Source organism: Aulonocara sp. 'chitande type north' Nkhata Bay, linkage group LG20 (assembly GCF_057382095.1).
Source record: "Aulonocara sp. 'chitande type north' Nkhata Bay isolate Kocher_YH1m ecotype deep benthic linkage group LG20, A_spYH_male_GT1.1, whole genome shotgun sequence".
Classification (NCBI taxonomy): Eukaryota; Metazoa; Chordata; class Actinopteri; order Cichliformes; family Cichlidae; genus Aulonocara; species Aulonocara sp. 'chitande type north' Nkhata Bay.
The window spans coordinates 25244813-25269495 of NC_141363.1; the positions used below are offsets into that span (position 1 = coordinate 25244813).

At 42.0% G+C, this 24683-nt stretch overlaps 1 protein-coding gene across 4 annotated transcripts in view; it reads left to right on the forward strand.

Annotated features, from left to right (window-relative positions):
* The window catches only part of plekhg5b (pleckstrin homology domain containing, family G (with RhoGef domain) member 5b), a 77821-nt gene extending 53833 nt beyond the window's left edge, over positions 1–23988 (forward strand). For all 4 annotated transcript variants that reach the window (XM_086276805.1, XM_086276808.1, XM_086276809.1 and 1 more), the window contains 14 exons: positions 1871–2037; positions 15470–15661; positions 16902–17072; positions 18157–18252; positions 18509–18709; positions 19160–19270; positions 19387–19536; positions 19665–19802; positions 19889–20008; positions 20184–20316; positions 20478–20593; positions 20778–20932; positions 21116–22165; positions 22393–23988. In XM_086276805.1, the coding sequence (XP_086132931.1) occupies positions 1871–2037; positions 15470–15661; positions 16902–17072; positions 18157–18252; positions 18509–18709; positions 19160–19270; positions 19387–19536; positions 19665–19802; positions 19889–20008; positions 20184–20316; positions 20478–20593; positions 20778–20932; positions 21116–22165; positions 22393–22402 (2810 nt within the window). In that variant the 3' untranslated portion in view covers positions 22403–23988. The remainder of the gene's footprint in view (positions 1–1870; positions 2038–15469; positions 15662–16901; positions 17073–18156; positions 18253–18508; positions 18710–19159; positions 19271–19386; positions 19537–19664; positions 19803–19888; positions 20009–20183; positions 20317–20477; positions 20594–20777; positions 20933–21115; positions 22166–22392) is intronic.
* The last annotated feature ends 695 nt before the right edge of the window (positions 23989–24683 follow it).

Consider the following 24683-nt stretch of genomic DNA (forward strand, 5'->3'; position numbering starts at 1 on the left):
AAATAGCGCTTGTGGCTGATTTATCGCTGTCGACTGTTGCAGAAGATGAAACAACTTCTCAGCAATGAAATCTTTTTAGATATGCAAGACTAAAATTTATGGCTGTGTTTTATTACAAAGAGAAACTGGCCTGAACACAGAGCGAGTTTAAGGGCAGATGAAGGTTCAGGAAGAGCAGTGAAGAATATGGTATTCAATTATCAGATTCATTTTGAAGATCCTCTACAAAAATCCACTAATCATCAGCACGACAGAGGCCAAAAGAGCAATACTGTAATTTTTCCACATCATATTTCCTGTGACCCCCTCACACGAATCCTGAGTATACGTTTCCCATAAAGACGCAGAAGCTTTATTTCACTGTGATATGACTGAAGCAACCAAAATACATCATGTACAATACTTTTAAAATCCTAATCAGTAAAAATTTTGTCCCAGGTTGATTTATTTTTTGTAATAACCCAATAATAAGCAGAACAAAGTCAAATGTTGCCAAATGTCTCCCCTTTAATTGCAGAAAATGCCTTCTTTTGCTGCATTTTGCAGCCCTTCACCTGTAAATGACTATTGAATTTTGTCTCAAATTCATGAGCTGATCGCATGAGATTCGGTAAAACAAATAAAGATCATGCAAATCTCATCAACAAATCAAATTATTTCCTCTCTTCTTTAAAATAGCTGACATAACTGCAGGTCCGCAGCTTGTTTAGGATATTTTTTTGGTCAGTTATATTCAGTTGCTGGACAAAAAAAAGACTGTAAGAAACCTCTTTAAATCAATTTCAATAGCACAATGAAATGACCCACAGGAAAAGTGGAGCTTTTGTTGTTTTTCCTAGAAACCGAGCAGTCTCGTCCTCGGCAGCAGCATTTTAGACGTTGCACTGTTCTTACCTCTGTGCCTCTTTAACAATGGTTAATCGAGACGAATGAGGCTGGCCAGTTTCCTCTCACACCCGTGTTTCTGACAAGCAGGAAAAAGGAGTGGACTGCGTCTTTTGTAATATACTAGTGATTAAAACTACACGTGGAAAATGTGTCACTGATCTGTTCAATCTTGTTCCAAAAGTCTCATGAAAATTCTCACTAATTTCACTGACTAAACAGCAATATGAGTCTTTAGACTTTCCCTAATTTTTTCCAGGGTGGAAACTGGGTGAAATGGCTCCTTCTCCACTGTTTCGCTTTTAGATGAAAGGCCCATTAGAGCCGCTCATAATGAGATCCAGTACCACGAGTAATTGCTCTTCTTTGAAATTGTCCCCTCCCACTCTCTCACCTCTTGACCACAGACTGGAGTTACATACAGTCTCAAAAATATACAGAGGTCAAAGGTAAACAGTTCACAGCTGTTCGGTCGCATGAAGTCTGAGAATCTATGTTGTTCTGCTCTAGTCTGTTCTGGTCCTGTAAACACTTGAAGTTAAATCATGGTCTCTCCTGAGTTTTAACATGAATTTAGTTAGAACTAGTTTTAGGTTTTCTCTTTAAGTGAGCACTTTCACCAGGGATATTTGTTTTTGTTGCATGATTTCTAAGATATTTACCTGAAAGGTGAGAAGTTTCCACTGCCCCAAAGTGACCCAAAAACACACCCCTGCAGGTTTAATTTAAGCCCAACATTCGATTTGTATTAACCCGTCTACTGTGTTTTTAAGAGGCTGTAAAAATGTAAGAAAAACCATCACACCCCATTCTGTTGGGTGCTGGTCGGAGTTCAAAAAAAGTCCAAACTCAGAACAAAAGTCAGTTTGAAGAGAAAACTCTTTGGCATTTTTTCTGCTATAAAAGATAAATAATGACTTAAGACTTTTCCAGTATTTCTTCCACACAGCTTGACCTTTTTTTTTTTTTTTGTGTGTGTGTGTAGCTCGGCCAGGCGATGAGCTGAAGGTGGAGCAGGGCGTGAAGGACTTGCGGTCTCTCAGCCTGCCCAACATGAAGCCGCCTGGAGTCCAGAGCCCCTACATCCTCGCGCCAGGCAGTGAGAAGGTGGAGCATGGATCTCTCGGACGCCGCGAAAGCATAGATCTGTTGGTGAGTTACGTTTGGGACAAACGGGTAAATTTTTGAAAACGATTAGATTCGAACACCACCTCTGTGAACAACACTTTGCACATAGACACGCCCTTCATCCTTTTTTTGGTTTTGTTTTTGCGCCACAAGCTTTATCATTTTCCATATCACCTGTTTCTGTTGTCCATGGGCTCCTCCTCCTAGTATCTCATCATGATCTCATTATGACCTCATTGTCTTCCATTAGCGTTATCGGCACTGCAGAATCTTGGGCATCTATTTGAGCCTTCTGCCAGACTCAAATCTTCTGCCAGCTCTTCGTGCATCTATGAGCACACACGCATGCATGTGCATGCCGCGTCGTACTGCCGACTGAACCTTTGAATCTCACATGATGATGAGTCACTCAGGAACTCTCTCTGCTATACTTCAGCTCTTCCTGCAGCACCAGGAAGCGCCTGTTTTGTTACTGATGAGTGATGCTAAAAGGCCAATAGAGGCTTGCAGGATCCCGATCCACTTGGCTGCCAAACACGCAGCTTGGAAATGGTGCAGACGGTCATCGGGTTCAAGTTGTGGCAAATAATGTGCTCGCTGTAGCTCTCGAAACAGTTTTCAGCATGCAAACTTTGATTTTTAGCACAAATAGACATTAGTCAGGCTTTAGCACTGGCACTGTATCTAATCCTCCCTTAATCTGTGAAATGTTTTTGATTATTGCTTGAAACACTGTTTAGTCTGTAAAAAATCATGAAAAATGTTCCTAACAGCTTCCCAGAACGCAATATAATGTAATCAGATAGCGACGCTGCTCACTAAACACCCACCCGTGCAATGTTGTGACATGTCCCAAACTTTCGATATACTTCACAATAACAGTAGCAGATTTTTCTCCCTGAACCTTTTGGATTTTTTGAAACAATGGGCTTTTCATTTCAGGCAAAGTCAGGCTATTATTTCTAATTGCAACCACAGATTTTTGCCACGTGAAACAACTGTCTGTTGCAAATTAGCTTAGCTCCATGTCTCTGTTTGGAAAGCTTGTCTTGTTCTGAATTTAGAGCTGACTGATCATCAATTAAGGGTCTTGTTCTTAAAAGACAAGTACCAACACGTTCTGTCTGGAGCTTCTGCAGAGAAGAGTAAAGGTCCCCAAATCCCATAAAGAGCTGAATTGTGTTAAACTGTGATTGCATGCAGACGCTGCTTAAAAATGTGGGAATGCCTTGAGTGGATGTGACAGTCACGAATGACACTTTTAAAAGAAAAAAGGTTGTTTGGGTGAGAGGTCAGTGGCCTATTTTGTCTGGCCAATAGTCTGAAAATTATAAGTATATTAAGATATACACACTGGCTACTTTATTAGGTACACTTTGCTAGTGTAGTAGTTTCACATGATTTGAGTTTTGCGACATGTTGTGTTACAATGTTGGAAGCAGCCATCAGCAGAATGGATGCACTGTGGTCATAAAGGGATGGACATGATCAGCAACAATGATCAGGTAGTATTTCAATTGGTACCAAACTGTGCCACTTTGGTGAGCCTGTGTGAATTTTTGCCTCACTATCCTGTTCTTAGCTGACGGGAGTGGCACCTGGTGCGGACTGAAGCTGATTCAGCTTCACTCGCACCTCGGGGAGTGGTTGAAGCAAGATGGCGCCTGTGTTTGGCTTTGCCGCTTGTGCCGTTAGTACAGCTCGCTGATATAGTTTTATACTGGCCGCTATTGTCACTTGCAATATTATTTTTACCGTCCTGTGTTTTGATTTTGTCTCTGCCACCAATACTTATGATTGGGGCACACTGTTGTATATCAAAGATTCAATGGAGAGCTACTTTGACAGCTGGGACAATTACAGGAAATTTTTCCCTCCACCCTTTGTGTGTTCCTCACCTGAGTGCATGTTACCGTACATATCGGTGGGATTTAACACGAAGAAAAGAAGAAGTAGGGGAACCAGGGCCGGTGTCCAGGTGCGACTGAGAAGGTACCGAAGATTAGCTTCTTGGATGTGGGAAGATTCCCGGTGCTTACGACCAAAGAGAAGATCTCATATCACTCAAGTTTTGGCCTCCCTTCACTGTTAAATTTTAGTTCTAACCTTTAGGGCCCTACATGGTCAAGCTCCTCAATATTTATCTGACCTGCTGAAACCACATTCATCTTCTCGGGCTTTAAGGTCATTAGATCAGAGACTGCTGGTGGTACCACCCACTCGTTTTAAAACTCGTGGTGATCGGGCCTTTCAGACTGTGGCACCGCGGTTGTGGAATTCTCTTCCACTGTCTCTTCGCTGCACGGACTCCATTGATTCTTTTAAAAAACAGCTGAAGACCTTTTTATTTAGAAAAGCATTTGATTAATTTCCTCTTATGCTGTTTTTATAGTTTTATATTGTTTTATTTGCTGTTTTATTTACTGTTATATTGTTTTATATTTCCATTTCCTGTGTTCTAAAGCACTTTGTGATTTTTTTTTTTTTTTTTTTTTTTTAAATCTGTGAAAAGCGCTATATAAATAAATTTTACTTACTTACTTACCGTTCTTGTAACGAGCGGTTATTTGATTTACTCTCAATACTTGATCAGCTCAGTTTGGTCATCCTGCTGGCCTCTGGCATCAACAAGGAATTTTCAGAAAAGTTGCACTTGTTTTTGTGCGTTGAGTTGCTGCCATGTGATTGGCTGATCAGATATTTCTGTATATGTCTGTATGACTGAAACTGTAATCAGCATCAGCTGGTGCAGTATCTGGTTGCAATTAAATAAGATTTTCTAGCTGATGCTATTTAGAAAAAAAAACTTATTATAAGCAGTCTCTCCATAACATTGCTTTGACTGATGTTCTGAACAACATAGTATGAGTGGTGACTTGTATTGTCGTGTTTGCTTGTTTGTTATAAGCAGATATTCAAGTTTTCCCATAATGTGGTCATCACTTTCCAGTCTAGTAGCATGTCTTTGTGTACTGGTTGAGAGTAACCCCATATCCTGAACCAGTGTAGTAAGATTTGTCACATACTACTTGTACTGTAGTTTACATTTGTAGTTTTCTCAAGTTCAGTCAGTTTTGCTTTGTCAGATGTCATTTAAGTTGCGTCAAACATTGGTTGCTAATCATCCCAGAGGCAAGTCGGCACGTCGAGTTTGATTGTGTGTGTTCGTATACGCGCTGTGAGCAGATGTCATTGTTGCCTTGGGCAGCAGAACGGGTAGAGGCTTGGTTAAAGCGTTTTATGGGTAATCTGTGAAGGTAAGTCATGAAGACGAGTCATCAAGCTGTGAAATAAACACTGGAGGTTGCTCAGGAACCCAGTATTAGTCATACAGTCTGACCTGTTGCACAGTGGAATATTTTGCGTTCTTTACAGGACTCTTACTACTGAGCTTCAGTACCCACAGTGCTGGCTCATGCTCGTCGGCCTTATTTACGCTGAATTTGAAAGAGTAATGAGAGTGACAACCCCAGTGCAGTCCTCATGGTGGCAGTAAAGTGCATAGCTCTACCAGAAGACACAGTAGTTTATCTCAAAATGTTAAGACACTCCTCTTGAGTAGTGGAAAAAGTGTTTAGAAACTTTAGAAAAAGTTTGTTTTTTTTAATCGGCATGACTATATGGGAATTTCTTTATTTATATTTTATAATAGGTACCAAAAGGAAAACCTTTCACATGAGGGACAAAAATGAAAACTGACCCTGAATGACTCTGACCTTCAGCCCCTTGGGCAGAACTTTCAAATTAAAAACAGACCTGAGTCTGTAATGGAAATCCCTGAATGGCGTCAGAAGCACATCTGAAAAGCATTGTCAGTGAACACAAATTCTTGGTGTACCTAGAGTTCACAGTTCAGACTTCACTATGCAGAGAAAAAAAGTGTATAAACAAGATCATCTTATCTGGGTCCAAGCTGGTGTAAAATAGACCGAGGTTTTTAGAAATCACGGGCGCCACGACCTGTGGGCTAAAGAGCAAAGGTGGTGAAGGTGGATGGCCATCTAGTTGTGTTGATATGGGGGTTTATCACTGTATCACCTGCACACGTGTAACGGTAACACTGATGCTGAAAATTGTAATATATACAGTTCTGAGAAAAATGTTGTTCAGACATTTTTAGACCTGGCAAAACCACAATGATGCCATTCGATGCATTATCAAAGGAACAATATGGCGAAGCTGACGCCAGCCTGCTGAGAAACTGAAATCTTATATTTAGCAGGAATGCTGAGAAATCAGTTTCAGATTTGCATGAACTGGTTTCCTCATTTCCCAAATGCTAAAACACAATGATGCAACAGAGTGGTCAGCATTTCCTCATCTTTCCTAACAGTTCTGACACGGCATCACGGGTTCTATTTTCTGGAAATGGGAAGCCAGTTTAATGATTTAGAAGAAAGGGAAGAAACCCTGTGATTCACTTTGGTTAGTGGCCCGTATTTTATGTCAGCTGTAGCTTGGAACTTTGTTTGAGCACTAGCAGTAGTTTTGGCACTAACTGTTCAACGCACGCATATCTGAGTGTGGAACGACATCAGCTTGTGGCCAAACCCTGTCCCTTCTCGACAGAATTAACCCTTTTGTCTAAATGAGGCGTTTCATGTTTATTATCACATGGTTCCTATATTATGGTTCCTGGCACTTTTGTGATAGGCTAGAAATAGCTTTCGTGATCGAGAATGATTGTTTTATGATGCTGATTATGAAAGATGCAATCCAGCCCTGCTGATAGTTTCCATATAGCCCTGTATGCAACCTCTGCGATGCACTTAATTGCACCATTTGCCAGTTATTTCGTCCTTTTGTACCTTTTGCACCACATCCCCTTTGATTAAGGGTGCCTTCTGACCTGCAGAAGACCTGAGGTCCAGCTAATTCATTTGTGTTTATAAGGGTTGTTTGTTTGTTTATTTGTTGATCAACTGTAGTTACATAATTTTATTAAGTTCAAATCTCTGGAAGCTGAGACCCTTCCCCATTTATTTGGTAAGGTGACCTTATTAATCCCAAGGGTTAGTGCCCAGATTGATATCAAAATTGAGCAAAAAGAAAACTTAAAAGATGTTTAAATGTTTCTCTCACTGTTAAACAGAAGCTTCGAGATGCAAAGTCAGAGTCACAAGCTTGTTTTCCCTTTTCCCTACAACAGAACCTGAGATCTTTCACTTTTACAGCTCTCATAAAGATAAGGCAGCCATGTTCCAGGACCTTGTCACTGTCAGAAAAACATGATTGATGATGATAACTCTGATTAGTGTTCTCACCGTTGTAATATAAAGTCCATTTGTTGCCATAGAACTGTAAATACAACACAGAAGCGGCTGACCTCTGGTAGTTTGCCTTGCTCCTCTGACTGGGTGTGATTCAGGCTGAATAAAAGAATTCAAAAATCTTTCAACTTTAAACACTATTCTTTTATCAAGAGGTCGCAAATCCAGTGTCGGGGTTCGGTTTACAGTTTGCAGTTGGATTGTGTTAGCTTTCAAAGGGAGCTGGTGTTGGGTAATGGATCCTCCATATGTGTTTTAGGGCTCTGGCCTCCCATAATGCACTCTGCCCTCACGTTAGGAAAAACATTTGGTAATCCTTTTGTGACACAGAAGAAAAAGCTGGAGAAAAAGCTGGCACTGAGCTTCTGGTGAAATTTATGTACCAGTCCCACATCCGAGCACTTTTCATTTAAGATTTGACACGTTTAGCTTCTCTTTGTAAATATTTTTGGTGAAACTTGATGTTTTGAAACCTGTTATGCTCATGACCAGCTATGTGTTTTTGTTACCAGCTTCTATTAGAGTAGTTTTACACGATTCACAGATCAAAATAATCCTGATTTATTGTGTAGTGCGCTTTGGTGCAGCTCAGTTTATTCACTGTCTTAAGTCGATTTATCTCCTCTCCCTTTAAGGCAATGCGTCCTTTAACTCTCTCCTGAGTGGCTGAGCTCCATAAACATAATATTTGAACAGCTGATGTGTCGGGCTTCTGTGCTTGCAGCCACAGCTGCAATTATCATAGTCTGCAAGGCTGACACTATTGGAAAAAAACTGTGTAAAGCAACGTTTTTAGAGCTTTATAATTCTTTGTATAATTCTTTAACACATCACAGCCTGATGACTAATTATTAAGAAAAGAAAATGATTGATGCAGCGATCCAAAATATAAACCAGCATCCTAGTTTGGATTTCAAAGATATCCTTTGTGCATCCATTATGGCATACAAAAATTGCATTTCTACCATAGTTTTGCAGAAAAAAAATGTAATTAACACATTGAAATACTTTATTTTATTAATATTAATACTAATACTTGTATGTGCTGGACACACGTTGTCTCATACTACATTTCTGTTCTCAGCTTTTAATCATCAGAGGCTTTGAGTTTCGAGAAAGCAGCTCTCTTATTCACAAGGGCGAGCCCTTGTGAATAAGAGAGTAGTTTAAAAGAGTAGTTTAACTTGTCAGATTCTTGGTTTGTAGGGATTTGCGTCTCCTCCTGGGATCAAACCAGGGGCTTGTTAGGCGAATGTGTAAACCACTACACTGCCTCATGTTGCGTTTGCTGACTTTAGATATTGTGACAGTTTTATATTGAGTGTGTGGAGACTCTGTAGGCAAACTGGTGTGGATCCAGGCTGCGGGGCAGGGCTGCTGTGATGTGTCTGCGGACCAGCTTCTCAAAGCATTTCATTACCACTGGGGTGAGTGCCACCGGTCTGTAGTCATTCAGGCCGGTGATGTGGGGCTTCTTAGGCAAGGGGACTATGGTGGAGGACTTCAGGCAGAGTGGGACAGTCGCCTGTGCGAGGGATTTGTTGAAAATCCTGGTGAAGATCCCAGCCAGCTGTCCTGCACAATCCCTCAATATTCGACCTGGCACACCATCAGGACCCGCCGCCTTCCTCGGGTTAACAGCCTGCAGCATGCGCCTCACCTCGTGCTCTTCCAGGGTGAGGGTGGTGCTGCTATGGGTGGCGTGTTGCTGCTGTGGCTCCAATACCTCCGGTACCCTGGTCTCAAAGCGGGCAAAGAAGATATTCAGCTCCTCTGCCAGCTCCAGGTCACCGTCCGCAGCTCCGAGATTGATCTTATAGTTGGTTAGGTGCTGGATGCCTTGCCACACCTGCCGGCTGGTATTACTCTTCAAATGGTCCTCGATCCTCCTCCTATAGTCCCCCTTTGCCTCTCTGATGCCTCTCTTCAGGTTGGATCGGGCTGTGGTGTAGTAATCCCTGTTGCCAGACCTGAACGCAATGTTCCTCTCCTTCAGCAGCTGCCTGACCTCCCGGGCTTTTGGTTGGGATAAGCCCGGATCCGTTTGACTGCTGTAACAGTGTCTATGCAGTGTTTTATATAGCAGAGGACACAGTCTGTGAACATTTCCAAGTCCTGATGTTCAAAGATATCCCAGTTAGTCCTGTCAAAACAGTCCTGCAGCTGCTGAGAGGCACCCTCTGGCCATATGGTAATATTCTTTGTGATGGTAAGAGCAGTTTTCTTGAGGGGGGCATATGCAGGGATTAGAAACAGTGACAAGTGGTCAGACTGACCCAGATGTGGCAAAGGTCTGGCCCTGTAGCCCATTTTGATGTTGGAATAAACTTTGTCCAGAATCTTGTCACCCCTAGTGGCACACTTGACGTGCTGGTGGAATTTGGGGATTGTAAGAGTAACAGTCTGGTATTCGCCATGCCGCCACAGTTGATAATGTTGTTTCATAACAGACGGGTTGCTGGGAAAATACTCTGGAATTGCTGTAGCTAACAAAAGGCCAAAAAAAGCCTTCAGGACTTGAGAAACTTGATAATGTAGACAGACTAATTGTCAGCTGATGACACAGAGTTGGGAGTAATGTTATGTCTCCTTTTATTTTTACGCATTTTAGTCACCTTTAGAGTGTTTTTTGTTACTGTATTCGTGTTGCAGGAATCGACTCATACAGTGCCCTCAGTGTGCTTTCGTTTGTTTTGAAATGCAAGAGAAACTGACAGGAGCAATTGTCTTTATTTCCTTTTAAATCAGGTCATACAGTGTGTTTCAGTCCCCGTGTTACACAGCTGTGGATGTTAATGTGGTGCTCTTGTGTTTCAGACTATCACATCAAGGACTCGTCTTTCACTGTCTGACCTGTAAGATAGATCAAAGCTGCCCAGTTTGCAAACTAACAAAGAAATCATTCTGAATGACAATGCTTCAGTCAGCAGCGGTCACGCAGGGTCATTACTGCTGGATTGATCTTAAGAACTGAACAGAAACATGAGCGCTTTGTTTGAAAAAATAGGGTGAGAAGTGCCTCTGATTGACCTGATAAGTATGAATGTTAGACTTTGATCTCTTGCGTGCACACGGTGCCATTTCATTCGTGACATCAGCTCTAGCTAATAGATCACTAATCACTATATATCCTTTATATCTTATTAAAAAACAGACATCTTACTGTAGATTTGAGTTGTAATTCCTCTCTGGATAATGAATTATTTGATTAATTCTAGTAAAATTATTTTTCCTGGCAGATCAGCCAAATATATTAAAATTTAAGTTCCTTTAATCTGAGGATTTTTCAATGGCTTTGCCTTTTGACCTATTAGTGCGCAATAAGGACGCTGATATTTTGTTAAGTGAATAATCAAGGAAGCGATTGATAGATTCACTGATAAAAAAAATAATCGTTAGTCATTCTCCAGTGGAAATTGGCTATTTTAGCTATCAGTACGTTTCAGACTAATCGTTAGCATTTGTGGCTTCTTAAGATTATTTGTAAAAAGTCCCAGTAATGGTGTATCTGGACCTATTAGATCTATTAGCTGCTGAAACTAGCTCATTTTTCTGTGTGAATACTTTAGATGATTCATGTCTTTTGTAGAATTACAGTAATTATGTTAGCTGTTAAGAGTCCATTATGAATTCCCCATATAGTGTGGGAGGTGCCAAAACCCTGAGAAGGGTGAGGAGGCGTGTTCGTGTGCTGGAAAGACAAAGGACTTCCCCTAATGCCTGGAGGAGGAGATTTCTGCAGAGCAGACACACACACACACACACACACACACCTTTATGATTGTGATTGTGTGACCTTTGGTCTTCAGTACACAGTACCTGAAGGCTTAGGCAGACAGAGTGAAACTTATGCAAGAGAAGAAAGTGTGATGCTTCTCTCCGCTTGCACTGTTGTCAGGACTGTGCTTTCCTGGAAATGAATTCCTAAATTTACTGGAAGTGCCTCTGCTTTTCTGATTACTCTGGACCCTTTTTTCCCCCAAATCGGGGGTCTTATTTATTTAATTAAATTTTTTTTCCTGTGGAAAATGGTTCGTTTTGTCCGTCTTACATCCTGGCGCAGCTGGGACCTACTGAATGTGGACACGGAGATTCCTGAACCACCGACACCAACATTAACTGAGAGTCAGGTGAGAGGCCTGTTGATTGGTCAAAGTGCAGTGGAAGATATGAGTATTTTTACTGCTTTTCTTTGTCTAAAAAAATTATGTTTTTGTTTTTTAGCTGCAGTGAACAAATAATCGAGTCATTTTTTTAATCAAATGATTGCTTTTTTTAAAAATGGCAAATATTTGGCACATGTGTGTTGACTAACGTGGAGTTTCTCTCAGCTTTAATTTCCTGGTTAAGCACACGTTATGTGTGTTTTACTGCTTAAGCTGGTGTGTATTCAAGCTTTGAGGAAGGTCAGTGTGCACACTTTTTCCCATCGTTAATCAACTTTCCTGATCAAGGGAAGTTGTTATCAGTTGCATAAAGGTAGTTGAAGGGGCACAGTGAGTAATGGGGGGGGGGGGGCACTACTTTTCTCTTTGTCACCACTTACTTCAATACAATCCCTTCCCATTTTATGATTGTTCTTCTTTACAGGCCAAGGTTGATGCTACAAACTACAGTGATAAGATAAGGCTGTGTGGGCAAGCTCGGTGCTTGATATCATTAACCTGACTGGCCCCAACTAGACCTGCTGAACAAGTCTGTTCCCAAATTGTGTTGCTTTATAACAGAGACCGCTCAGGTCAGGTTTACACAGTAGGCCCGAGGAAAAGCTTGTAAACATAATTAGTTGGGCAGAAATGAGTTGAGCGGCTTAATGTTTGCCACCAGATCCTCATTATGCCACCAAAACATAGGATCATAGAATATGTCTGTGTTGTCTGGTACCAGGATGGTGCTATTGGATCCTTTGAGTCCTATTAGTAGCAGGTTATGGCTGGGGTCTGTAGAGTTTGGGAACCAAACCAGCACCAGGTTTTGCAGTATGGCAGGGTGTGTAGCTGTGCTTGTTGGGGAGTGTCATCAAACCATTGTGTGTGCCAGGATTCAAAGTAATCCAGAAAAAACATTGTGTTGCAGGCGTTGTAACAAGAAGACCTATATTAGTTGGTTTTATTATTGTGACTCATCTATATTTGGTCTGACTGAAGAACTAATGGGCAGTGTAATTACTAAGATAAATATAATTTCTTTGACTGTAATGTTTAGAGTTGTTACCAACTGTTGTATAGTTCTTGTAGTCAAGATCTATTGTTATGCTAATTATAATAATCTGATTAGATTTATTCAGTATGCCAAAGTGCCAATTACAACTTTTGTTTGATCTTCAGCCCAAAACCCAAATATCCTGAGATACTGACAAAAAAATAGCTAATGTAAACTCACACAACCCCAACAATCTCTGGACTTAATTCTCTCGTAATCTACTTTATCTAGAAAGTTCTGAGCCTTTTCTTTTTGAGAAGCTGTGCGCCCGCTCGAGCTTATCTGCTTGGCATAAGCAGCATTTTGAATGTGCTAAAACAAGCAAGTAAACAAAGGGGATTTCCCTTTTTGTCATTATTGGGGAATTTCTTTCCTTGTTTTGACTCCGTTGCCTGGCATTGTTTAAGGATCTCTAAAGCAAAACAGCGATTAAAGATGGCAAAGAATAATGGCTTTGCGTCCAAATAAGAGTAAAAAAAGAAGTATCCAAACTGCAATTTGCTTGCACTACAAGCAGGGCTAATCGGGGGGTGAATCCTTTGGGGGAGGGAAGAAAACCAAAGTGTGCCTGATTCACAAGCAGGGAGTTGATAGTTTATTTGTACTTCAGAGCAGCCTGTTGAGACTAAAGACCATTTGGCATCACCACAAGTACCAGGATGCTTGTTCAAACCAGGGAGCTCCCTGAAAGCTGCCGCAAAAGCTCCACCTCCTAATATTCAGATCAGCCTCCTCTGGTGCCTCCTCTTTCCTGCCCAACACAATGAGGCAGGATCCTCCTGGTTGCTATGACTTCTGGCCAGTGCGTGTGTGAAATGCAAGCAGGCTGGGCGCCTCAGTGAGTAGGTTCACCGCTGACTGTCGGAACAGCAGGGCAGGACACAGATACGTCCCGGCTCAAAGAGAAGCTGCGATCGGACTCTGCAGGACGCGGCGGGTAACCCGGATCCTGTCAGCTGGAATAGGCGTTTGCAGACTTATTGAAGTTCAAGTTCTGATGATGAAATAACGTGGGAGTGTTGTAGCTGTCATTCGACTTCTTTGACTGACTTTGCATCGGCTGAACTGAACAACGAGGACGACGTGGATGTGTGTTTCACAGTGGAAGTGGAAAGAGAGGAGGCGAGAGGTTGACAGAGAGCAGCAGCTGGCTCCAGAATGGGCTGCGATCCATGAATCCAATTGAAGGATTAGGATGGTTTTTGTTACTTTTGACATGCCGCTGGCTTCAATGGTGAGCACTGTTAATATGGTGGGAAACTGCTGATGGCATTTATCCCTTGGTGGTTATAATTACAACTTCCTGGCCTTGAGGCTGAAAGTGGTTTCCTCAAAAACAGGTTTTTAAACTGTTCACGGTGTTCATTTCTGATCCAAAGTTTCCTTCATGTATGCCATCTGATATGTAGAAATACTTTAGCTGCTTTTCTTTGCCATTATTACAGCCTCCTTTAAATGTATAAAACCCTGTTCTTTGATTGCCTCGTACAGCAAAGTCAGACAAATGAATCAGGTTTCAGTTTGACCAGTCGTGCGCTCTCAGTAGCACAGGGTTCAGATTTTCCCTGTTTGACCATGGGGACTCGGCACTTCCTACCACCTGTGTCCTTGACCAGTTGGACCAACAAAAAGTCCCTAAATGGCTCCATGCTCGTTTCCCTTTCAACTAAAGCGCCTCCAAATTTGTCCCTTTCCCCTCTTTCACTTTAGTTTTTGTTTTAAAGCCAAGATGTCACTCTGCAGTTAGGTCACTGCTCTCTTTGGTAATAACTCCTGAAAGATGAAAGGACTAAAAATTTAGATTTACTTACTCATTATGCAACCCTGTATAGGACACTTATGCACCTTCATTGTAGTTAAGTGGTACCATTAAGGCCCTCCTGAAATGAGTCTTCACAATGCAACATTTCAGTCAGAGTTTTTCATTTTTTAGCTTCAGTTTACATTCCATTGTGTAACATATACATGCTAGAAACGTTTATGGTGACAGGCAGTTATCATTACTTTATCTTGAAAACCGTTTACATTTTACAAGTAATCAAGGCTTTTTATCTAGTCTTCTTGTTCCTGCAGTTTCCCCTAAAGTAAAAGTCAAGTGCAGTCTTAGTTTGCTTTAATCTGTGGTACATTTTAAAATTTGATAGTCCTCAAATTATATGTCAGTTATTTGTAATAGTAAACTTTAGGCTGTGATGAATTAAAACTGGCTGTTTACTATTTTGTGAAATTTCACGAGTCAGACAGTTTTGGACCAGAAGAATTGGAAAGTGCATCTGTGATATCCATCAGTGCAGCAGCTTGGTGTTTTTACCACATTGTGTTTGTGTAGGCTTGTTTGTGTTTCTGGGGGGGTGATGAGTAAAAGAATTTCACTGGAATGGACGGCGAGTTTCAGAAATGGTGTCAGTGTCCAGGAATGTGAGTTCCTTTTGCTGTGTTTGAAGTGTGGCAGGGTGTCGATGTCCTGCCTCTTGCTGACTCCTGACCAGCAGATTCTTCAGCATTGACACTCCGACGACAAAAACAACTGCTTCCTCAGATACTGAGGTGGCCCCTGTTTGTTTGCTTTGCTGCTGCTCGTAAAGTGTACAGAGATTGCATGAGCGAGGGCGCACGCCAGGGCCTGCTGACAGGGTAACAATGGACAGGGAACAATGGCCAGACTCGGCCGTCTGTTCTTTTGGAACAACCTCCCGCCTGCTCCTTGTGATGCAGTGAACATACACAGCGAGGAAGTGGCAGTCCTTCCCTCTCCTGTTTGTGTCCAGGCATTTGGATAGTTTTAACGGTCCTGTTGATGTCATCCCTGGCTCAGAATTCCCCTTTCAGATTTCCTGTTTGTCCTATCATTTCGTCATTGTCTCTTTCGATGCGTCTGGCTGGAAACAGTTATAATTCCCCTCATTCACTCATTGGATCTTTTTTTCCCCTCCTATTACAGTCTATCATGTAACTGATTTTTGTCTGTTCTCTCTGTCTCGCAGGGTCAGGCCCGACGGAGGAAGAACATAACAGAGTTTCTGGGTGAGGCGAATATCCCAACCCCAGATGCTCTGGGACAGATCGGTGGCTCTCTACCTGCTGTAGGGGCTGGGCCCGACAGCTGGAAGAACCGTGCTGCCAGCCGCTTCAGTGGCTTCTTCAGTTCCAACGCTGGAGCGGGGTCTTTTGGCAAGGTAATGCCGACAGGGTTGCGATCACATGATCACAGAAGCGAGTGCAATCTCGTTCCAAGTGAAAGTGCTGCACTTTCTTTTGGCTATAAAGGGCTGTAGGAGGCAGGCTTGTTGCCCAGACGATGTCTGAGATTAAGAAAACATTAAAAAAACAAACAGAACAGTAGCAAGCAGCAGTGGGAGGGGGTCAGAAGGCCATATCCCCCTTGAGCCCTGGTGAAGTCATTTCCTTTCAAAGTTCTCCTGACTTGTTGGCTCACATACTTTCCACCCAGCAGCTCTGGAAATGAGTAGGTAGAGTAAAAGCCTTCTGTTAGCACTCAGTTTTATCCACTCTTATCTTGATTTTTAAAACACTATCCTTTCTGGAAATTTCCTACTTTTAACTTTTTATCACATGGCTGATAAACAAGTTTATCATAAGGAATGGAAAATAGGCAATAGGGAAGGCGTAAACCTGGCTCTGTTTAAAAGGAACGCCGTCTGCCTTTCAGCTCTCGTTAAAGATCGCAAGGTTAACCTAAGCAAAGGCTTTCTCTTTCTGGATCAGAGGTTTTTGAAAATGATAATCAACTTTGATTCTAATGAAGGACAGGCACGCGCCCACACACAAACATGCCTTCCATTGTATTTCATCCCCTGAGGTCACATCCTTAACAGTGGCAGATGTCAAATGGAGACAGTTTCTGTCAGTCACCTGTCATTGCTGGGCCCATCCCTTTTCAATTTATTTGGTCCCCTTAAATCCCCTCAGGGCCAGAGATCCTGCACCTGGGTCTGGACCTTTGGCATCCTCCATATTGTAGGGTTAAACAACATTGAGCTGCTTTCACACCAAACTTTAGCGAGAAGTCCTAACTTTGGATCTTTTTTCCCCCCCATACATTTCTGACTTTTTGTTGACTGTTTTCAAGAAGCACAATCCTCCCGCTCCGTTTCTTTCCACTGTTTTGTAGCACTCACCCCACTCCCCGTCTCCTATTGTTAAGATGGTCTCAATGCACGGAGCTCATTTTCATAACTACATAAGGCCTGCCAGCTTGAACAAAGACCTGAATAGCGGCCTAGGCGCCAGCAAGGACGGGATTGTGTATGCTTATAATACACAGACCCCTCTCTACTTACAGTTTGAATGTAACAATAAACAGTCACACAAATGGACAGTTACTTTTGCGTCTCTTCATGTTTCTGTTCAAAATAGTCACATCTGTTTTTGAAATTGTTTTTTATCTGATCGCAGGAGGTGGATCGACTGGAGCAGCTCCAGAGCAAACTCCAGACCTACTCATTGTTTGGATTGCCAAAGGTGCCACGACAGCTCTCCTTCCACCAGGACTCCTGGGAGGAGGAGGAGGAGGAGATCGACCTATCCCTAGAGGACAGCTGGCAAACGCTACTGGACAACTCAGAGGTACAGTGCAGATAAGCAAACCACACAAACACACTTTTGTCTTGTCGTGTATGCGCAGACATAATGGAAAAAAATCAGTTTCCTACTAGAATCAATGCAGATATTTGTAACTTCCAGTGGTGTAATGCTGAACCACGAATGGTTTGGCATTACAATTTCCTCATTCATGACATTACTTGCATGCATGCTGGTTTCTGGTGTGTGCACAATTCTTACTTCCTTATATCTATCTTTCTCATTCTTACACTCAACCTGATGCCTCTTTTCCTGAAATACTGGTTATAATGCACTTCGCTGTTATGTTACCACAAGGAACTGAATTTCTGTGCCGCACATCTCATGCCGTCGCCGAGTTGTTGCACATGGTAACGAGTTAACGAGTCCACGATCAATCAGCAGGGCTAGCAGTTATTGCTCAACACATACTGTCTTTCATACTGTAAATGTACTTCTGATGGTTAGTTACACCGAACACATTACTGTCTTGATTGCTGAAACACAATAATGTTGGTGATGTGAGTTACGGTAAAAAAATATGAGAACATCACAAGGAAACAACTGTTGTTTTTGTTGCGTTGGGTGACAGATTTCCTGTGGAACTTTTAAGACAATAAGCAACCGTCGCGACTGACGTATGGATACAATTTACATTATAGCATGAAATCATAAGGAAGTATGCAGAAATAATAAAGATGTGTTTAATTAAAGAGTAAAGCGGAAAAATGGTTTGTTAGGCTCACACCATGTTGTACCACTTATCCTTATTCTAAGCAATCAGTAACTTGATTTGTTTTGAAAGTGAACATTTAGTTAATTGTTCATTTATTAATAACTAAAAGTTCTTGGAACTGTCCTTTCATTTCTTACTTTTTTGTATATGTAAACAGTTTCTGAGGAAATATTGTTGGGGAGTTTTAGTATTTAGCTTAAATGTCTGATGTAATCGTTGTACTCCAAACTCTGACATGGGAATGAGGTGCGATTAAAATGTCTAATCTAAAGGAAGTTTACGCTAATATTGTAACAGTTGAGAGGAACGTATAAATATTGTGTATGTTTATGAATAAAATCTGTGTGTGCGCAGACACTGACAAGACGCCAGTTCCACCAGCAGGAAGCAATATGGGAGCTGCTGCACACAGAGGCTACCTACATAAAGAAACTCCGAGTCATCACTGATGTAAGTGCAAAGAATGCTTTTGTTGTCTGTTCACGCATATATAAATTGCATACTGTGTAAGATGAAGAGGGTTGTGTAGTGTAAAAGATAAGACATACAATGAAGCTCTTTTTCATTAGACATTGACAAAGTGTGGGGCCTATATCGCTGTCTAATAAACAAGGAGTTTAAGTTTAGACGTAACTGCAGTGCCTTACATCAGATTACTGTCGTAATATTCAGGGCTTACGCTCTTTTTATGTCTCCCTTCTTGCAGTTGTTCCTGTGTGGGCTGCTGAACCTGCAGGAGAGCGGGCTGCTGACGGAGGTGGAACCCGCCAAGTTGTTCAGCAATATTCAGGAGATCGTCCGCCTCCACACCTCCCTTTGGACCCAGGTCATGCTGCCTGCCCTGAAGAAGGCTAGGCAAGCCCGGGCTCTGCTCGACCCCACTGACCTTCACCATGGTTTCAGAACGGTTAGTTTCAGACTCCACAGATGCAACAAAAGAGAATCCAAACCCTGCATGCACCCCCAGACAACAAAAAAGAAAGACATCTAGTTAATTTAAATAGTATAGAAACTTTATCTTGGTTTAAAGCATTGAGTGCATCTTTCCAAAGTCAAAAAATCCAGGGTTTTATATTTAATAAATAATGTAATTACCATGTAACTACATGTTCAATATAAAAGTGTGACTGATTATGTAACTATGACTCATATAAAGGTTTAGGTGTTTTATCAATTCACCTGATTAGTTGGGTTAAAGGTACACTGCACTGGATGCCAGTAAACATAAAATCTTGCTGTTTCACAATTTTTAAGCATAAATAGGATAAGAAACGTGAATTAGCAGCTAGTACGTCTTTGTTTTCCTGATGACAGAAGTAAATATGACGCATGTCTTTGTTTCTGTGTGTGGGTTCAGTTTGGCACCATGTTCAAGCCCTACATCCGTTATTGCATGGAGGAGGAGGGTTGCATGGAGTACATGCGCACGCTTCTCAGGGACAATGAGCTCTTCAGGACCTACGTCACGGTAAGGTTTCTCTTACCATTACGATAATCCCAGATGCTCTCTGCCCAAAAACTCATCCTTGGCTTTTCTCCTCATTTCTGATGCCTGACTTCCTGCTTTTGTCTGACTCAATTCAGTGGGCAGAGACCAATAAGCAGTGTAACCGTCTGAAGCTGGCCGACATGTTGGCAAAGCCTCACCAGAGACTGACCAAATACCCGCTCCTACTGAAGATTCTTCTCAAGAAGACAGATGAACCAGCAACCCGTGACATTGTCAGCAGCATGGTAAGAACTTGGAAAGCATTTAGAAAGTGCTGTTTTTCTCATTTACACTAAAGTATATGCTTTGACTGCTTGTCACCCTGCCTGAGGTCTGAATGCAAATGTATGTTTGTCATTGTTTTCCAATTAAGGTTGCCACAGTAGAGGGCTTTATCAACAGCGTAGACTCCCAGATGCGACAGCGTCAAGAACAACAGAAGCTCGCCACCATCTCTGCCCGTATAGACTGCTATGAGGCTGTAGAGGGGAGCAGTGAAGAAGTGGAGAAGGTAAGAAACACTTTACAATACCCCAGTGCCCTAAAATTAGACTTCATGTCAAACTCTGCTTCATGCCTTTATCTTTCCCCCCTCAGATCCTCAAGGAGTACAACCACTTTGACCTCATGGCTCCCATGAGAGATGTATCTCCGGAAGAGACTCGACAGCTGCATCTCGAGGGCGCGCTGAGGATGAAGGAGGGCAAAGACAGTAGGGTAAGATTGACTCGCATGACTGCTTGGAAACACACGATGAGCTCTTATCTTTATATTCAGATTACACGTGGATTCTCATGTTTCCTTTGCGGTTACGTAAAATCTCACAAAAACTGCAGATGTGTAAAACATTACAAGAGTTACCATAACTGAAATGAGTTTACTGTCCCCACAGATGGAGGTCTATTGTTTTCTGTTCACCGACCTGCTGCTAATTACTAAGCCGGTGAAAAGAGTGGAGAAAGTCAAAATTATCCGTCAGCCTCTCCTTATTCACAACGTCATCTGTAAGGAACTCAAAGACCCAGGTGAGTGCTCAAATACTGACTTTAACTCCTGAATAATATATATTTGTTTTAATAAAGCAGAAAATCCAGGAAATTCTCACCTTTTGAGAAGCTATTTAATTATATAGGTGACTTTTCAATCCACAGAGTACTAAATTTTTCACGTTTTATGTCTCCTACAGGCTCTTTCATCCTCATCTACCTCAATGAATTCAAGAGTGCAGTGGCAGCGTACACTTTCCAAGCCAACAGCGCCACCCAGGGGCGAAGTTGGATAGATGCAATCTGCAATGTCCAGGTAGGATAGCAATGTTTTATTATAGAAAAAATATCGGACAGCATCCAGATATGAGATTTTTATGTGTGGTTTTTTTTGTTTGTTTGTTTGTTTGTTTTTTTTTTTTTTTTTTAATTTTTACTTTAGAAGCACAAATTTTTACAGTCATTTACATATTTAATGTAAATGGTGCTTTTCAATTTAGAACCAGCTCCAAAGGCTTCGCACTGAGGAGTTCCTCCGCCAGCAGGACAGTCAGAAGAGATGTATGGGGGATGGAGAAGAGGAGGAGGAAGATGAGAGCAGCAACTCCACTACAAGTTCCCCTTTGCTGAGTCACAAGGATCAGCAAAACTCAAGGTACTGAAGTGTAAAGAATAAAATCTGCTGCACTTTTGTAACATGAATAGAACTCTACACAAATTGTTTTCTTAAAATCTCAAACTATTCCTTAAAGTGATCCATTATTGTCTCTGATGTTTTCCTTACACGCTTTCTGGTGAGCTTTTTAAGTCTAACGTTCAACCAAAACTCTCCTTTCAGTCAATCAGACGGTTCCACTGAGACCCTATCAGTGATGGATGTCGATGAGCCCAGCGAGCACTCAGAAATTCCTGCTTCCAACATAAACCTCCAGGAAAGCGCTAATAAAGACTTGGATAGCGCTGTGGGTTCCCTTTCTGACAGGTCTGTGGGTCAGAAGTCGTCAAGTCCACTCAGAGTCCACTCCGCCATCTACACTGAGCACAATCAGGGCACGGGACCAGACAGTGAGGACCTGGACCCCCAGTGCCGCTCTCTTTCCATGGACAGCGCCTACGGTACCCTCTCCCCTGAATCCCTCCTAAGAGAACTGCAGCCACAGCCTGGCCAAAGTGAAGGCGAGGAGACTGAGGAGGAAGAGGGAGACAGGGAGAGTCAGGAGCCAGAGCACGAAGAGACAGAATTAGAAGAAGTGGATGAAGAAGAGGAAGAAGAGGAGGATGCTTCATTAGGGTCTCAGGTGTCAGTTGTCCAGTCCTCTAAACCTCGTCGGCGGCCTCATGTACACCCCCGACTCCATTGCCTCCTGGGGTTGTCCTCTCTGGCTCTATCCCGCTCCGAAGACAACCTCCTGCAACACTTTCATGGTAGCCACCCCATCTCCCACACACACTCCCTCAGCTCTGAGACGCAGGACCAATCGCTGTGCGGAGACATGGACACGTCAAAGCTGTCGCACAGTAAGAGCATGTCCGAGCTGGACCAGAACTCGTCAGTGGAAAACAAGGAGTTATTTTCCACTGACCTCGACCAGTCTGACGATTGCTTGAGCATTAGCTTGCCCTCTGACAAACTCAGTGCCACCCTGAGGAGGGCGGAAGCCAGGCATGGCCACGGGGCGCCCGACGGACAATGCGAGGATAACGATTCTCAGAGCAACAGCTCAGATGGGGAAGTGACTCCTTCTGCCTGCTTAGATAAGAAAGCCAAGTCAGCAGCGGAGGCATCGCCCAAAAAGAGAAAATCTCCAGGCCAACACAAGAAGCTGACGCTGGCTCAGCTGTACAGGATACGCACCACTCTTGTCCTGAACTCCACACTGACAGCATCGTAAGTCATTACTTCTATTATATAAGAAATAATCTGATAGTTTGAGAAGAAACTTAGTCTCACAGAGCCAGGCTCCTTGTGCCCTTCTGTTTTCAGCTGCATATTTATTATACATACAGGAGTGTTTTTGATCTCAAAGAAGGAAGTGAGGAAATGCTCCTAAATTTTGTTTTAGGTACTTTTCCTGAAAGGTATGTGTGTATTAATGTTATCCTTTCTCCCCCCAGGGAGGTATAACAGCTCTTCCAAATGCTGACTGGTGGCATATGGACATTACAAGGAAGAATCCCTATTTTATGAGGATGGACTGAACACACAAATGCACTCGCTCTCTTCCTGCCCTCTCCCTTCCTGTTGCTTTTTGGACAATGACTGTCCCTTTTTTTTAACATCACAACAATAGCAATCCATTTGTGTTTTTGATTTTGCTGTTGCGTTGGTTTCCAAATTACTCAAATGGGAGGGAGGGGCAGAGAGATATTAACTGCTTGCACTTTGCAACGGAAGTAGCATTAATGGGGGCTGGAACCTTAAGTTGGACTTTGGGCGGAGTACGTAAGGAGCCCCTACAGACAGGAGGCATCCCGGCGGAGGCCTTAAGACCTCATTACTGCACTCCACACCAGAGAAAAGGTGGAGCTGAGTCCTGCACTTCTCCCTTCTTCTGAGGTGAAAAGAGGGAAAACTAAATCTTGAAAATCTTCTCTACACGTGGCTGAACAAGAAAACGGCACCTAAGACGAGCTCTTGATACTTGTACTAGTCCTGGTTTGCTTCAGAAAAGTAAAAAAAAAAATTGCACAGTTATCTTTGTTAAGTAGAAAGGTCACTAATGAGTGAATTTACATTTACAGTCACAATGAATTTTTATTTGTACGTGTTTGCTGTAAAGACATCTGTGTGTGACTGTGAATGAATGTCTACATTTGACTTATGAGTCCAATCCTGACTGAACCAAAATTGCTCCCGTTCTATTACAAACACAAAGATGGAAGACTTGTAGAGCTGGTAGATTCCCAGCAAAAAAATTATTAAATAAATAAAAGTGCAAAAAGGCAAAGCAAGTCCAAAGCAGCCAATCGCATATCAGCTCATAAAGACTTGATTCTTCTTTATTTGATTGTAGGTTGAACTAGTGAGAAGATATTCCTAAAAAATAGACAGAACATGTGTGACTAAAGCTGTTTTGTGGAATTTTCTGCACTATATAAAGGCTTGGATGGCTTACAAGCACACACAGGAACTGATTTATAGGAAAAACAAAAGGAGTGCACACGTGATTGTGTTTCTTGCTAGAAAGAGGAGGCTAAATAAAAAGTTTGGGGTGGTGACTCTCATTTTAGATGAATGGTGTTCTCTGGGAGATTTAAGGGGAAGAAAAAAAACAGTAAACGTAACATTCACACTGATGTTTGGCTTTTCAGATCAGTAATTACGGACTTTACTCAAAATGTTGCCCAAACCAAATAAGTTAAGTGTTTAGTTTTTTGTGTGTTTATGTAATATTTATTATGACTCATTTGTTTTATATATAAGATATTGTTTATATTGTTTGCTTCTGTGTTTTGTGATTTCTTTTTTTTTGGGTCAATTTAGTCTTAATATTTTTTTTTTCCTTGCCAGGCATTAATGTGCTATGAACCAAAATAATGTGTTTCCTTTTTCAGTAATGACTATAAAGTGTCTTACAAAATAATAATTCAACACAGGCTCAAATACAGATACAATCCCTCTTTTTAATGGTTTAATCCAATGTAATGGAGTGATTTGAGGAGAGAGGCTGAATCTGAACGGCATGGCATTAAAACAACATGAACTGGTCAGACTGTTCCCGTCTCTTGTGTTCTTAACCGTGCACAGACAGCAGGTGGCGAAAGAACGTTGAGGGGCAAATTACACCAGACCGACCTGACCATGTGTGGCAGCAATTCATAAGATCAGCAGAGCAGTGGCAGACGATGTATTGGCATATTTAGATTAAGTAAGAACTTAAATATATACAGTGCAGTGCGTGAATTACTTTTCTCTGAAGTTTGTGTAAGCGTTACCTTTTCACCTGTAACTTCAGCTTTGGTTTAGTACCATAAATATAATGGCAAAGCACAAATATTGAACTAGTTTTGAATGTAAAATGTTAACATTTATTGTAATTATAAGTATTAGCATGCAGTGTTGAAATGTGCTTTGAGCAAATAGACAAAGTAGAATTACAATGCTGCTTCAAACCACTTATATTCTACTTAGTTTGGGTTTAATTTGGATTCAAAGAGCATTTATATTTTCCAGTTAAGTTTCTGAGAACTCATTTGGATCACACAGTCAGTACAGCTGTCTGTCTGGGCCGACCGTCTGCTTCAAATTCCCAGAAAGTTCAGATGAGGTGAAATCCGACCCGTCTCAACAGTAAACGGTCCGACGAACATGTGGAGCATTAGACCAGAGCCTAATGGCCGAGAGTAACGTCCCGGCCAAGGTGTATTTACAGGTGATTATATCAGCTAATCGGTGGATTACAGCA